Here is a 16,517-nt window from a genome sequence, read left to right as displayed (position 1 = left end):
TGGTATAAGAAAATAATTTCTTAGGCCTATGTTTCTTTTTCTATCTTCCTGTGTTTCTTTCTATATTACATTATATCTATCTTTCTTTATGATGATGGTCGTTGAGTTATCAGCTAGAACTGATTGTCTCAAAGTCCAGTCCATTTGCTGTTGGTTTGCAAAATATTTGTTTTGGTTGCCGCCTTGCCACCTTGATGTTCCAACGTTTCTTTTTCGATCTTTCTACATTTCTATTATACTTTGTATCTATCTCCCTTTCATGAGGAAGGTCATCGAGTATATCAGCTAGAACTGATTGTCTGAAAGTCCAGTCCATTTTCTTTCGGTTAGCTAAATATTTGTTTTGGTTGCCACCTTGCCACCTTGATATTCCAACGTTTTTCATTAATATCGTTAAATGTCGTTGCTATGACAAATGTTAGTGCGGTAATTTTTTTTTGTGCCTGTGTTTTTTTTCTTTTTCCTCTACTCGGTCTTACCATATTATGTAAAAAAGTGTTTAATTAATAAATAAACAATTATGACTGAAATATTGAATTATTGAACTTTTTACACGTAATGAACTCTCTCGCAAATCCCCATTATAGAGATGGAATGGGGCTTTCCTATTGTGGTGGCAGCGGTAGCCACGGCTCTCAATATCTATATCTTTATTACTTTCATATCTATAAGGGAGTATAACTCTGCAAAGTTAAAAGATGATCTAAAGGGCCCGTATTAACTTTGTACTTATTCAATTTCCTTGTCAGCTTCATCAACTCTCACATAAAGCCCAATTACAGAAATATTTCTTTTTATATTTAACGGTACAAAAACACCGCGAAGTCGAAAGCTGAACTTACAGGTCCATATTGATTTTGTATAGTTATTCCTTTGTGGCAGTCAACAATACATCCTGATAAGGTGGCATGTACATCCTCAAACAACTTGAAAAATTCTTGCACGAGTTCTTGATCTTCTGTGCCCAAATTTGATAAAGCAGACTCCAAAGCCATCTTGCGTGTCATGTACGCCTCGAGTAAAGTTGATTGTAGATCAGCCATGCTAAAAAAAATCTTGTCAATATTTATACCTATAAACGAACAATAATTGTATATGTGTATATTTTTTTTTCTCGAAAAGGTGACTATACTTTTTTCTGAAAATTGGCACACTAACTTTTTCCAGTGTGAAAAAACGATTAGATAGATCACAACTTTGGAAAAAATTTTTCACCCTCTCAAGAGTCGTTACTATAATTTTCTTAAATCGTCTGCTAACTCAAGCTGGAGACCCAACAAGTGAAGCAAGGACCATCCAGTCATACTATTGGAATGGCTCTCATGTCTTTTAATCTATTGGGTATATGACACCCTCAAGAACTCGACAAATTTCTGAGCCCCGGGATTAAGGACTGTTGCATACAACAGTCTAAATTTGAATTTACGTAGGATTGACTGAAGTTTGTCACCTTCATTGAAAGAACATTTTCCTCAGAAATTATTTTCAAGTCTTGACACATGCAACTATGGACAATACCACATATTCACACAGCAGGAATTTCTTGAAGGTTGGTGATTTTGAGGACCATAATTGCATAATTTACAGCCCTTTTCCCAGGGACTATGCAGGGCCATGTCATAATCAAAAGCATAGTTATGAGATCTTTGAACTATACTAAAAAAAATAGCTGTCTCAAAAACCTGATGGGACGACTATAGGTGAAGGAGACTTTTTGGGGGGGGGGCTAGCCTCCAATCTTTTTGGTCACTTAGAAAGGGCATTATCAATTATAGTTTCAGTTCTAATGAGCCAATAAACAATATTCTATGATGTCCAGGTAAGCCACAAGTTCTGGTAAAAAACAAACAAACAAAAAAACAAAAAAAAAAAAAGAAAAAAAAGGAGTCAGTGCTGCCCATGCAAAAAAGTGATTTTCCTTGTAGTTCAAGGTGAGGGATTCTAATTAGCCTATACAAGGTTTTTGACCATACTGATTCCAATGGTGCAATTTTATTTTGGTCAAACGCCATTTTCGAGGGGGTTCAGGCTCTTTTACAAAATCGCTATAAATTTGTTTCCACGATAAACTGTTACTTTTAAGACTAACCGAAATGATAGTTACCATTCCTGAATCAGTGACACTTGGCAATTTTTCTCATTACGAATTTTTTTTACACGCGTTTTTCAACTTTTGGCTACTACGGGCAATGGTTTGCTCTTTACTAGGTTGCAGCTACTGCTACAACTATGATAGAATGCAAAAAACCATGATTGAAAAAAAAACGATACCGATATACCCGATACCGATACACGCAATACCAATACACCTAATACCGCGTACAGCCCATTTTCCCAGGGACTATGGAGGGTTACTATTCCTGATTCGGTGTCAGATGGCGGTTTTTCTCGTTAAGCAGTTTTTTTTTAAACATGTTTTCCCACTTTTGGTTACTATGGGCTGTGGTTCGCTCTTTACTAGGTTGCATCTACTGCTGCAACAATGACTCAAAGGACCCGATCCTCGAAATATCGCTACTTCACCGTAGTTTCCATATAAAACACCTATTGGGCGATATGTTAAAGAATACACTCATCCACAAAAAAAATAAAAATTCCGCGCACCTTACGGGTTTGATATTTTAAAAATGTTGATTTTAGGCCCAAATTTTAGGCCTAAAATCAGAGGGGTCGGGAGGGTATGTTTCAAGGAACAGTTTAAGCTGTTATGAAATATTTTTAACTGACCGGAAAATAACCCACAGCTTGCCTACACTGCAGGAGATCATGAGTTCGAATCCTATCGGTAGTAGATTTTTACTTCTCCAATTGTTTCCAAATAAAAACATAGTGGGCCCTATTTTAACAAATATGCCCCTCCCCCAAAAAAAGTGCACCTTCCGGGCTTGATACTTTAAAATTTCGATTTCAAGTCCGAATTGATGACGCATTTTTCGCCTAAAACAAGCTAAGAGCGAGGAGTTTATATCAGAGGGGAGGGGGGATGAGGGCATGTTTCAAGGCACAGTACAAGCTATTATGAAAGAATTTTCGACTGACCGGGAAATAACTAACAGCTTCAGTACAGTGCAAGGGGCGGTGAGTTCGAGTTCTATCAATAGCAGATTTTTTCTTCTCCAATAGTTCCCATATAAAACACGCATTGGGCGCTAGTTTAACAAATATTGTCCTTCCCTGCTCTCCCCTTAAAATAAGAAAAAATCACGTGCATCTTCCGGGTTTTAGACTCTAAAAATGTCAATTTTAGCCCCAAATTGTTGAGGCATTATTCATTCTTATAAGCAAATTATGAGACATTATAATAAGCAAAAAACGAATCGAAGTGAAAAATTTGATCAAAGTGGGCAACCCTCCAGCCATGGCCCCCTCCGTAGCCAGGGCACCTGGGCAGCTGCCCCAATTCCCCCTTTGAACGGCTCAAGTTATCATCTCAAAAATCTGAAAATGTCAGATAAGACCTTTAGCTGTGGCTAGGATTTATTTTCGGGGGTAGGGGGGGGATTGAGAATTTTATATAAAAAAACTTTAAAAAACGGATCAAAATTTGAATAAATACATTTTTGCTACGTGTTTACTACTCGAACAAAAATGTCGGGTGGGGGGCTAAAATCCCACACCCCATCCCCCAGGATATGGCCTGGCTATGACAGCTATGATATAAAGATGATGTCTTTGAACTTTCGCTAATTAGAGAACGAAGCTCGCTCTTAGCTATTTCGTCACTGCAGCAATTATCGTTGGCGGGAAGTTTACAGAACTTCAAAAAGGCGAAAACGCCGACAAAAGAAAAATCAATATTCTGTCAAAGGGAAGGAAGAATAAATCAGCATTATTGGCAAGGGTATTTCCCATGTGGCATTTCCCAATATTTTATAGTCAGTTGCCGGCTTTAAATTTTAAGCTTTTTTCTACAAGGAAAATAGTTGAAAATGAAGAATTGTTTTGTTACGACCATTTTTGTTCTATTTTTAGTTAAAAGTGAAGCTCACAACTATGGCGGTAAGCATCATAACTGTATATTCATAAATAATAGCTCATAAATATGGTGGTAAGTTTCTTAATTCCTAACTTACAATTATACAGGTCTACTCACAGCACATAATTATGTGGTAAGTTTCTTAATTTATTAAATAAAAAAAACAAGTTTTTTCAACTGAAAGTAAGGAGTGACATCAAAACTTAAAACGCACAGAAATTACTTCGTATATGAAAGAGGCTGCTTCCTCATCAACGCCCCGCTCTTTACGCTAAAGTTTGACTCTTTCTCTCAATTCTTCTTTCTAAAACAGTAAAAAACTTTAGCGTAAAGAGCGGGGCGTTGATGAGGAAGCAGCCTCTTTCATATACGAAGTAATTTCTGTGCGTTTTAAGTTTTGATGTCACTCCTTACTTTCAGTTGAAAAAACTTGTTTTTTTTATTTAATTTCTGAACGTTTTTGAATCAATGCATGTTTTGATTTTGGCTCTCCGCAGAGGAATGATCAAAACGAAATTTGCATATTTTTTTTTTGGCTCAATAGCTTTCTCATAATTTTGATCGAATGATTTTGAGAAAAAAAGAGCGGGGGACGAAGCCTAGTTGCCCCCCGATTTTTTGGTTAATTAAAAAGGCAACTAGAACTTTTAATTTTTTACGAATCTTTTTATTGGTAAAAGATTTACGTAACTTATAAATTAGCTTACGTAAAGAACTTTTGTATTCTCATGTTTTTATTACATACATGAGGGGATTCGCCCCATCGTCAGTACCTCGCTCTTTACACTAAAGCTTAAATTTTATCCCAATTCATTAAGAATGACCCCCTGAATCACAAAAGCCGTAGAATAAGTAGTTGAAATTACCGAAAATACTTTAGCGTAAAGAGCGAGGTATTAGAAGGAGGTGAGCCCCTCATATGGGTAATAATTTCTGTTTGTTTTCAGTTTTATTGCTGTTCCTTACTTCCAGCTGAAAAAGCTTTTTCACTTTTATTTTTTAATTTTTTTTTTTTTAATAATGCTAGTAAATCCTGCTCTCCCTTCATGGAAATTTTCTTCTCCCATTACAAATTCTCGAAGGAAAGTTCCCCCAGCATATCCCCCTCTTCTCAACCCCTCCCCCAAACCAAAAAAATCCTCCTGAAAACGCCTGTATACTTCCCAATAACCATTACTATATGTAAGCACAGGTCAAAGTTTGTAACTTGTTGCCCCTCCCACGGGGACTGTGGGGAGTAAGTCGTCCCCAAAGACATAGTTATAAGGTTTTTCGACTACGCTGAATAAAATGGCTATCTCAGAATTTTGATCCGTTGACTTTGGGAAAATAATTAGCGTGGGAGGGGGCCTAGGTGCCCTCCAATTTTTTTGGTCACTTAAAAAGGGCACTAGAACTTTTCATTTCCGTTAGAATGAGCCCTCTTGCAACATTCTAGGACAACTGGGTCGATACGATCACCCCTGGGGAAAAAAAAAATAAAAAAAAAAAAATAAACACGCATCCGTGATCTGCCTTCTGGCAAAAAATGCAAAATTCCACATTTTTGTAGATAGGAGCTCGAAACTTCTACAGAAGGGTTATCTGATACGCTGAATCTGATGGTGTGATTTTCGTTAAGATTCTATTACTTTTAGGGGGCGTTTCCCCCTATTTTCTAAAATAACGCAAATTTTCTCAGGCTCGTAACTTTTGATGGGTAAGACTAAACTTGATGAAACTTATATATTTAAAACCAGCATTAAAATGCGATTCTTTTGATGTAGCTATTGGTATCAAAATTCCATTTTTTAGAGTTTTGGTTACTATTGAGCCGGGTCGCTCCTTACTACAGTTCGTTACCACGAACTGTTTGATATCTCATAATTTATGAAACCAAGAAAGGAAAGAATATAATAAATGGAGAATAAAATCAAATAGGTAAGAAAACGAGGATTTTGTCAACCAGTAGCAAAATATGAAGACTAAAATCGAGCAAATATTTCGACAAGGACCTCCGCCAAGTCGTTCTCAGTGCTCAAGAAAAAAAAAACGAAAGTCAAATATAACCTTTTGAAATATCAAAATAAATCAAAGCATAACAGAAAAAACTATCTTATCTAGTTTTGATGCAGTTTAGGTGTAAATTTTATGCGATGTCCATAAGTGTGAACAGGCCTTACAAAGGAAATTAGAGGGAAATTCTGCCTGGTCAAATTATAAAACCTTGAAAATTGACACAGTAATGACGCTTGTACGTCTTTGCAACCCGCTCTCTTCATATTTTATGTTCCGAGAAAAAATTTCCTTCACATCAACCACCTAACCACGGGCACTGTTTTGTCTCCTTTTTTGGCAAGTTTTTACATGGATTTTATAGAACAATCTGCTTTGAATACTTTCCCCCTTAAAACACTCTCTGGTTTCGCTTCGTTGGTGATATTCTTGCTGTTTGGGAACATGGTCAGGACTCTCTAAAAGACTTTTTAGCACATTTCAACTCTTTTGATTCGAATATTCAATTCATGATAGAACTGGAAGATTTAGGAAAGCTCCCTTTCTTGGGTGTTTACATATAAAATGATACTCTGATTTAGGAAAGCTCCCTTTCTTGGGTGTTTTAATTATAAAATAATACTCCTAGCCTTGAATTTTCTATATAAGGAAAGCCGACCCATAATGGTTGGTACCAACATTTCTCGTCAAATCACCGCCCTTCAGTCATAAGAGGGGTAGCAATTTCTTTAGTCGACAGGATTCTAAAAATTTGTCCAAGTAATCATGTAAAATCTGAGTTAGATTACGTTAAAGATATTCTATTCTGCAATGGTTACCCAATCAGCCTCATTGAAAACCTAATAGATGGACAGAAAAAAGGTAATATAGGAAACTAGGGAGCCCGTCCCCCTTGATTTAATTACACTGGCAATTAAGAACAAAACTTTCATTACATTACCATGTGTCTCAAAACTCAGCGACAAACTTGAAAAAAAAACCATAATCCATCTGTTTTTCAAAACTGAATAAGAAATTGAACATTTTTTCAACTCGTGAAAGGATAAAACTGACCCTATACTGATTAGTGGTGTCTACAGAGTCCCGTATTCAAGTGGGAAATTTCACATTGGTAGGACCCATCAACAACTAGGAGAACGAAAATTTCAATAGATAAGTCCCTAAGATTTGAAAATAAAAATGACAACTTTAATTCAGCTCTGGTCCAGCATTTAGTTCTTTTCTTAGTTTATAACTCATAATTATATACTCATAGCACATAGCTATTGAGGTAAGTTTCATAATTCATAACTATATACTTATAACTCATAACTATGGGCATTATCATGGGCATTTTTCGCTTCAAGGGTGCGAGGATTTTTTTTTCAGATGGCAGTCGATCATTGCGGTCTTTTTCCTTTACCAACACAAAAGGCTCCGTGGAATAGAATTTCAGCTTTAATTGAAAGTTTTGGCAGTTAGTTTTATTTTAGTAAAATTAATGATAGAGTTTTCACCATAAATTTCCTTTATTAACAGCTCTAATACAGCATCATAATCCCCAAAGAGTCCACAAATACCAGTTTGAGGGCCACCAACTTTACCTAGTTTAACTTGCTGGCCTAAAATAAACAAGAGCTAAGAGCTCATATGGCACTTGTGACGAGGCGAGAAGAGCTAAGAGCCAAGAGATCATATGGTATGAGCTCTAACAAAATTCTATGAATCAATAGATTGAATTAAAAAGGAAAATAAGAGGCTTAATGCCGGTCAAGATTTAAAATAAGAGCTCTGAGTCACAAAGTCCTTCTAAATATCAAAATTCATTAAGATCCGATTACCCACTCGTAAGTTATAAATACCTAATTTTTTCTAATTTTTCCTCTCCCTTTTGCCCCCCAGATGGTCGAATCTGGGAAAACGACTTTATCAAGTCAAATTGTGCAGCTCCCTCACACGCCTACCAATTTTCATCGCCCTAGCACGTCCAGAAGCACCGAACTCGCCAAATCACTGACCCCTCCCCCCAACTCCCCCAAAGAGAGCGAATCCAGTACGATTCTGTCAATAACGTATCAAGGACATTTGTTCATTCTATCCACCAAGGTTCATCCCGATTCCTCCACTCCAAGTGTTTTTCCAAGATTTCCCCCTCCAACTCCCCCCAATGTCAAAAGATCTGGTTGGGATTTGAAATAAGAGCTCTGAGACATGAATTCCTTCTAAAAATCAAATTTCATTACGATCCGATCATCTATTTGTAAGATAAAAATACCCCAATTTTCATGTTTTCCAAGAATTCCGGTTTCCCCCTACAACTCCCCCGAATGTCAGGATCTGGTCGGAATTTGAAATTAGAACTTTAAAGCGCAAAATCCTTCTAAATATCAAATTTCATTTAGATCTGATCACCCTTTCGTAAGTTACAAATACCTCAATTTTTAAAAATTACCCCCCCCCCCCCCAATTCCACCAAAGAGAGCAGATCCGGTCCAGTTATGTCAGTCACGTGTCTTAGACAGGTTTCTATTCTCCCCATCCAGTTTCATCCTGATCTCACCGCTTTAAGTATTTTCTAAGATTTCCGGTCTCCCAAACTGCCCCCCCCCAATTACGCTTGATCCGGTTCAGATTTAAAATAAGATATCTAAGTTACGAGGTCCTTCTAAATATAAAGTTTCATGAAGATCCGATCACTCCTTCGAAAGTTAAAAATACGTCATTTTTTCTTATTTTTCAGAATTACCCCCCCCCCCCCCCCAAATTGAGCGGATCCGTTCCAATTATGTAAATCACGTATGCAAGACTTCTACTTATTTTTCCAACCAAGTTTCATCCCAATCCCTCCAATCTAAGCGTTCCCATCATTTTAGGTTTCCCCCACCCCAAACTTCCCCCAATGTGACCAGATCCGGTCAGATTTAAAATAAGAGCTTTGAGACACAATATCCTTCTAAATATCAAATTTCATGGAGATCCAATCACCCGTTCGTAAGTTAAAAATACCTATTTTTTTCTAATTTTTCAGAATTAACCCCCCCCCCCCCCAACTACCCCAAAGAGAGCGGATCCGTTCTGGTCATGTCAATCATATACCTAGGACTCGTGTTTTTTTTTTTCACCAAGTTTCATCCCGATCCCTCCACTCTAAGTGTTTTCCAAGTTTCAGGTGTCCCCCTCCCAACTCCCCCCCAATGTCACCAGATCCGGTCGGGTTTAAAATAAGAGCTCTGAGCCACGATATCCTTCTAAATATCAAATTTCATTAAGATCCGATCACCCGTTCGTAAGTTAAAAATACCTCATTTTTTAATTTTTCAGAAATACCCCCCCCCCCAACTACCCCAAAGAGAGCGGATCCGTTCCGTTATGTCAAACATCTATCTCGGATTTGTGTTTATTTTTCCACCATGTTTCATCCCGATCCCTCCACTCTAAGTGTTTTCCAAGTTTTAGGTTTCCCCCTCCCAACTCCCCGCCCCCGTCACCAAATCCGGTCGGGAGTTAAAATAAGAGCTCTAAGATACGATATCCTTCTAAACATCAAATTTCATTGAGATCCGATCACCCGTTCGTAAGTTGAAAATACCTCATTTTTTCTAATTTTAAGAATTACTCCCCCCCCCAACTACCCAAAGAGAGCAAACCAGTTCCGATTATGTCAATCATGTATCTGAGACTTGCGCTTATTTTCCCATCATGTTTCATCCCGATCCCTCAACTCTAAGTGTTTTCCAAGATTTTAGGTCCCCCCTCCAACTCCCCCCAATGTCATCAGGTCCGGTCGGGATTTAAAATAAGAGCTCTGAGACACAATATCATTCCAAAAATCAAATTTCATTAAGATCCAATCACCTTACTGGCCTTAGTCCCACTGACTTAAAATTAGTTCATCTTCTCCTTTCATGATTTTAAAATTCTGTACCCCTTCTCCAAAAAAATTTCTGACCTTAAATACCCTTGTTTTAAGGCCGTATCCAAGCTTTCTTTCGGTGAGGGGTTTTAAAAAGATTTTTTTCGGGGGGGAGGTAATAAACTTCAAAAAACGCATAAGCAATTTGTTTATATTCATTTTTTTACGTTTTAACGAGTCGGACAAACATTTCAGGGAGTTTAAAACACTTACAACCCTGGATACGGACTTGCCTGGTTTATAAAAGGATAAAGATCCTCCTGAGCAATTGCTGGCCCAGAGAGCGTCGAGTCGACTTTTCAGTTGCTGGATCTTTTTACAGAGACAAGTAGCAAGCTTGCCATCAAACCTTGCTGAGGTGGGGGGAGGGACCGAACTTTGGGTCTCGTATTGCAAGCAGAGCATGACTTGGCATGGCTACAACAATCCTGGTCTATACGGCTATCTAATCAATAGTACCTTTTGGGGCTTCGGAAATCCAATGCAGCATTCTTGCACGCTACTGCTTATTATCAAAGGTATTCCGGAAACACAGGAATATGGACAGGGTGATGCTGAAGGTAATTGTCAAGAAGAAGAGGCAAAATCAAGGGGAGGGTCTATATATATATATATATATATATATATATATATATATATATATATATATATAAACGCGACTGAATTCCATGTTTTAGAGCTATAATGACAGAAAGCCTGAGATGACTAGGACAGGTTTTGCTGATGAAAGATAAGAAACTGCCAAAGATCTTCCTTTTTTGGCATAGAGTCAAACGGCGAATGGGGTGGGAAGAAGTCGGAAAGATTTAAATGAACTTCCTGGGAGGGAGTAAAGAGAAAAGCTTTAAATAATTTGAGTTAGAGGAGGAGAGTGTGCATCTGTGTTGGCCACAGGTGACTTGGTGCTACAGTAAATTGTTAGTAGCAGTTGGGGCTTTCCCCCTTTTCTTTTAAGATAAACGACCCGTTTCCCTCTTCATTAAATTTGTTTAGTTTCGAAGGACAGGCAAAACATACATTTCCAAGCCGGTAATCTCTTACGAAGTAAACTTAAGGGCTAAAATTTATTTCTGTCTTGTCTGACCTTGGCCATTGATACATAATGTTATTAAAAAACAGCTTGTGAATTTAAAGCCCTCATTTATAGGATTGGTCAGGGTCATTCTCCCACACCAGGTTCCTTGGTGTTAAACCAGTGACTTTGTAGTTAGTCCGTTTAGAGAGTTCACATATAGAGATCGTAGATACATGTTTTGTCGGAGTTGACATTCGGAAATTAAAAGCGAGTTATTTTCTCCAACTGTGTGAAATCATTTTTTCCCCGAACCCTGGGAGGTTAAGTAAAGAGTTTTCGAAAAGTACCGTCATTGATATATCAATAGGAGGGCCAGCTTACCCTAGAAAGGGATATTACTACTGCTACTTCTACTACTAACTACTCATCACAGCAAAAAGCCGCTTGAGGCCAACACAGCGATACACACTCCTCCTCTCTCCCAATCTATTCAAAACCTCTCACATTACAACCTCCCAGGAAATTCCCATTTCCTTTAAATCTTTCTTTATGACATCCTCCAACCCCAAACAACGACGACCTACTTTCCGTTTAGCCCTAGACGGTCGGTCGAAAAGGACAATCTTCGGCTATCTGACATTCTTCATCCCCAGAACGTGCCATAACCATCTCAACCTTTCTTTCATTATAGCCCTAGAAAATGGGATTGAGCCAGTTTTTGGTGCATCCTACTGTCTGGAATACGGTCAGTCAACCGGGTATCCAGAACAGTCTGTAGGCAGTTTCTCTGAAATACATGTAGTAAATCTTCATCCGCTTTCTGGAGTGCCCATGCTTCGGAGCCATATATTTGACTATTATCATCACTGTACCTTCCAATATTGTAATCTTGGTTTGCAGACTTATCTTCCTATTCTTCTAAACTTTTATTAAGTGTGAAACAACACCCTGAGGCTGTTCTACTTTTACCATCTTCACTGCTCCCACCATCTTTACTAATAATACTGCCAAGGTAAGTGTAACTGCCCACCTGATCAACCCTTTCGTTACCCAACGTTACCCTTTCATCTTCACTTATTCCTAGCCTTAGTGACTTAGTCTTCTTAAAATTAATTTTCAAAGCTATTCTAGCATCATGAACTCGCAAAACTTCTAAAAGTTTATTCAATTAGCTCACACTTTCATCTAAGATACTTAAACCATCAGCATAATCTTGGCCCAGGAGTTTTCCCTCCCCATTTGATTCCGTGGTATCCCATTGCCTTTACTATGCTCCTTAAGACGAAGTCAATCAAAATGATTCATATAAAGGGGGATAGAACACAACCCTGCTTAATAAAACCAGCTGCTAACCTCATTTCCTACCTTAACCGCAGCAGTGTTATTCTTGTACGTATCACTAATAACTTTAATGATTGAATAATATCACAATCATGTATCACTATCACATATCACTAAACAATGATTGAATAAGTGAAAAACAATGATTCATATAAAAGGGGATAGAACACAACCCTGCTTGATAAAACCAGCTGCTAACCTCATTTCCTACCTTAATCCCATCAGTGTTATTCTCGTACATAGCACTAATCCCTTTGATGTATTTGTCTAGTATACCATACAAGGATAAGACCTTTGCTAAAGCTTTTCTACCAACATAATTGAACGCTTGATCATAATCTATAAAACTGAGGACTAATGATGTTTGACAACTTAGGCACTTCTCAATTATTAACCTAAGAGTGAAAATTTGGTCGACACATCCTCTACCTTTTCTAAAGCCGCACTGCTCTTCCCTTAGAACTTTGTTTACAGTATCTCTCAGTCTAAAAACTATCATATTACTAAGTAATTTGCTACCTACAGATACCAGACTAATGCCTCGATAATTACAACACTCACTCTTATCACCTTTTTTATACAGTGGTTTAATTAGGTTTTCATAAAATCGTAAGGTACTTCCCTTTTTTCAAAAATCATATTCATAATATTCAGTAGCTTATTTCTAACCTCAGAGACACCATATTTAAGAAACTCGTTTGTCAATCTATAAGCACCTGTAGCATTATTATTTTTTAAACCTTTTAGTACTACTTCTACTAATAATAACTCACTGCTTCGCCAAACCACCTGAGGCCAACAAAGCTAAGCACGCTCCTCCTCCAACCTAATCTATTCAAGGCCTCCCTTTTTAACTCTCCCAGGAAGTTCCCATTTTCTTTAAATCTTTATTTATGCCATCCTCCCAACCCAGACAAGGACGACCTGCTTTCCGTGTAGCCCCAGACGGTTGGCCAATAAAGACAATCGTCGGCAATCAGTCATCCTTCATCCGCAGAACGTGGCCTAGCCATCTTAACCTTTCTTTCATTATAGCCCTAGAAAGCGGGATTGACCCACATTTTTCGTTCAAGCTACTGTTTGAAATACGGTAAGTCAGCGGGGTACCAAGAACAATCCATAGGCAATTTCTCTGGAAAACTTCTAGTAATTTTTCATCTGCTTTTCGGAGAACCCACGCTTCAGAGCCATATTTGACCACTGTCATTACTGTAGCTTCCAATATTCTAATCTTGGTCTGCAGACTTATCTTTCTATTCTTCCAAACTTTTTTTAACTGTGAAAAAACACCCTGAGCCTTACCTATTCTACTTTTAACATCTTCGCTGCTCCCACCGTCTTTACTAATAATACTAGTAAGGTAAGCGAAGCTGCCAACCTGATCAATCTTTGCGTTACCCAAAGGCACCTTTTCATCTTCACTTATTCTCAGCTTTAGTGACTTAGTCTTTGTCACATTAATTTTTAAGCCTATTTTAGCACCCTGAACTCACAAAACCTCTAAGAATTCATTCATTTTGCTCACACTTTCATCTAATATGCTTAAATCATCAGCATGATCTAAGCCCAGGAGCGTTTTTCCTCCCCATTCGATTACGTGGTCTCCAATTGCCTTTCCTGTGCTCCTTAAGACAAAGTCCATCAAAATGATCCATATAAAAGGGGGATAGAACTTGCAAATTCTTGCTCACGAAACACTGTGGCGACACAGGTTGTTGCAGAGTTGGCCAAAGGTTCGGCTAATTAAAGGTAGTTTCAGATACATACTGGTTGTAGTATTAGCGCGCAAAGAAACTGTAGAGCCTTCGAAATCTCCAAGGAATCCAGTACAAACAGTAGTAGTAAAGTACTATTCCTAAATTTTTAATGGCGGGATGGGGTGAATACCCCCCTCATTCTGTGTACGTGCTTACCATGTTCATATAGCTAAGAAGGCGAGCCCAGTGGTTTTAACTATTATTAAATAAAAATGATTGTCAAAACAATATATTTTAGATATCAAATACTGTTCAAGATCATGTCCTATTCTACCACCAGGCACAATTGGACCCTGTATTGAACTGTGTGGAGATGGATGCCCTCCAGGTGAAGGCTGTTGTTCAAACGGATGTGGCCATACATGTCAGCCGCTTAGAGCAGTTGAAGGATATGGAGATCAATGTCCCAAAGACCCCAGAATTAAAAATGATTTGTCTTTCTTTTCCTGTATCTAAGCGATATAATGCAGTACCAAAGAACCATTATGAGCTTTGAACAGAACAAGAAAATGATAAATACCCTGCCCCCCCCCCCCCAAAAAAAAATTAAAAATAAAACATTAAATATAGTAGAAAGTAATAAGCTTACCTAAGCTATGGATGCCAGGTCATGATTTTGTTTCAACAGGTTCAAATTTAAATCTCATGCCCGGCTCAATAGTAACCGAAACTCTAAAAAATGATATTTTGATACCAATAGTTACATAAAAAAATCCCATTTTAATGCTGATTTTAAATATATAATTTTCATCAAGTTTAGTCTTACGGATCAAAAGTTACGAGCCTGAGAAAATTTGCCTCAGTTTAGAAAATAGGGGGAAACACCCCCTAAAAGTTCTACAATATTAATGAAAATCACACCATCAGATTCAGCGTATCAGAGAACCTTATTGTAGAAGTTTCAAGCTCCTGTCTAGAAAAATGTGAAATTTCGCATTTTTTGCCAGAAGACAAATCACGGATGCGGGTTTATTTGTTGTTGTTGTTTTTTTTGTTTTTTTTTTTTGTTTTTTTTTAGAACTTTTAAAAGGCGAAGACGCCGACAAAAGAAAAATCAATCTTTTGTCAAAGAGAAGGAAGAATAAATCAGCAAAATTGGCAATGGTATTTCCCATGTGTTTAATATTTTATTGTCAGTGCCAGCTTTAAATTTTAAGCTTTTTCTAGTTTAGCTTTTTTAGCTCTTTATAGGAGAATAGTTGAAAATGAAGACTTGTTTTGTTACGATCGTTTTGGTTCTATTTTTAGTGAAAAGTGAAGCTTACAATTATGGTAGTAAGTTTCATAACTGTATACTCATAACTATGGTGGTAATTTTCTAAAACAACTTATAGTTATATAGGCCTACTCATAGTTCATAACTGTGGTGGTAAGTTTCTTAGATTATAACTCATAATTTCCCCATGGTTTCTTGGGATTTCTGGCAAAAGTACGACAATTATTAAGACTCTAGATACATGTGTGAAGCCTTTTTGGGGGATTTTACAGCATGCAATTATCCGGTAAGTCACTGCCCAATTACTAACCCATTTTCTGTCCAAGTTTTTACCCTTTTTGAAGTAATTAGCAATTGTAATGTTATTTTTTTTGTAAAGAGAGTTTGCTTTCCACAGCAAAATCGAATCATCCTTGATATTAGAGCGTTTATCCCCCCTTTTCAGGATAAAGTACAGCTTTTAATGGATCAATTTTGGAAACTATCGTTTTTCATTAAAATCGATGTTTTTACAATAGAAGAACTACCCCCTTAGTACCCATATTGCACTGTCAACCCTAAAATTTCCCTTCCAGTGGGATATAATAGATTAATCACTGGTTCTAAATCGCTATGAACATAATTTGAGCCTAAAACGTACTTTTGAGGCTTCAGTCTTCTTCCCCCCATCCGCTACAATACTACAGATTAAAGTTAATCTGTATTTTCCGACATACGTGCATTTTGCATTATTAAATACAAAAAAGTGCTACTTTATATCTGCTGTTTCGAAAGTTTTGCCCCCCCCCGAAAAAATTCTTACGTACGTGCCTGGTTCATAGCTATAGTGGTAAGTTTAAGAGCTCCTAACTATACACTCGTAACTCATAGCTACGATGGTAACATAATGGGCATTTTTCGTTTCAAGGGTGTGAGGATTTTTTTTTTTTTTCACATGGCAGTTGATCATTGCGGTCTTTTTCCTTTACAATCACAAAAGGCTCCGTGAAATAGAATTTCAGCTTTAATTGAAAGTTTTGGCAGTTAGTTTTATTTTAGTAAAATTAATGATAGAGTTTTCACCATAAATTTCCATATATATCACCATAAATCACCTGGGAAAAATGTATTTTTCCCAGGTAACATATCTCCATAAATTTATTTATATTCATTTTTTTGATGTATGAAAACAAAGAAAGGGAATAAAAAATGAAAAGAGAAAAAACAAATAGGTGAAAAAACGAGGATTTTATCAGCCAGTAGCTAAATATGAAAAACAAGCAAATATTTCGACAAGGACCTCCGCCAAGTCGTCCTCAGTGCTAAAAAAAAGAAACAAAGAAGAA

At 37.3% G+C, this 16,517-nt stretch overlaps 2 protein-coding genes across 9 annotated transcripts in view; one reads left to right on the top strand and one right to left on the bottom strand.

Moving 5' to 3' along the window:
- Positions 1–16,517, bottom strand: part of LOC136029257 (uncharacterized) — a 113,786-nt gene that overhangs the window by 52,748 nt on the left and 44,521 nt on the right. For 3 of the 4 annotated variants that reach the window (XM_065707491.1, XM_065707495.1, XM_065707494.1), the window contains exon 2: positions 843–1,044. In XM_065707491.1, the coding sequence (XP_065563563.1) occupies positions 843–1,043 (201 nt within the window). In that variant the 5' untranslated portion in view covers position 1,044. Of the gene's footprint in view, positions 1–842; positions 1,045–7,467; positions 7,552–16,517 lie in introns of those variants that run through there. The other variant, XM_065707492.1, reaches the window with a different exon arrangement.
- The window catches only part of LOC136029258 (WAP four-disulfide core domain protein 3-like), a 33,667-nt gene continuing 21,013 nt past the window's right edge, over positions 3,864–16,517 (top strand). Inside the window, exons 1-2 of one of the 5 annotated variants that reach the window (XM_065707497.1) lie at positions 3,864–3,999; positions 14,215–14,408. In XM_065707497.1, coding sequence (XP_065563569.1) covers positions 3,930–3,999; positions 14,215–14,408 — 264 coding nt within the window. In that variant the 5' untranslated portion in view covers positions 3,864–3,929. Of the gene's footprint in view, positions 4,000–14,214; positions 14,409–15,126; positions 15,252–16,517 lie in introns of those variants that run through there. The other 4 variants (XM_065707496.1, XM_065707499.1, XM_065707498.1 and 1 more) reach the window with 4 other exon arrangements.

This window comes from Artemia franciscana, chromosome 7, assembly GCF_032884065.1.
Source record: "Artemia franciscana chromosome 7, ASM3288406v1, whole genome shotgun sequence".
NCBI lineage: Eukaryota > Metazoa > Arthropoda > Branchiopoda > Anostraca > Artemiidae > Artemia > Artemia franciscana.
Note: the sequence above shows the minus strand (reverse complement) of the source record. Positions and strands in the feature narration are given on the sequence as shown.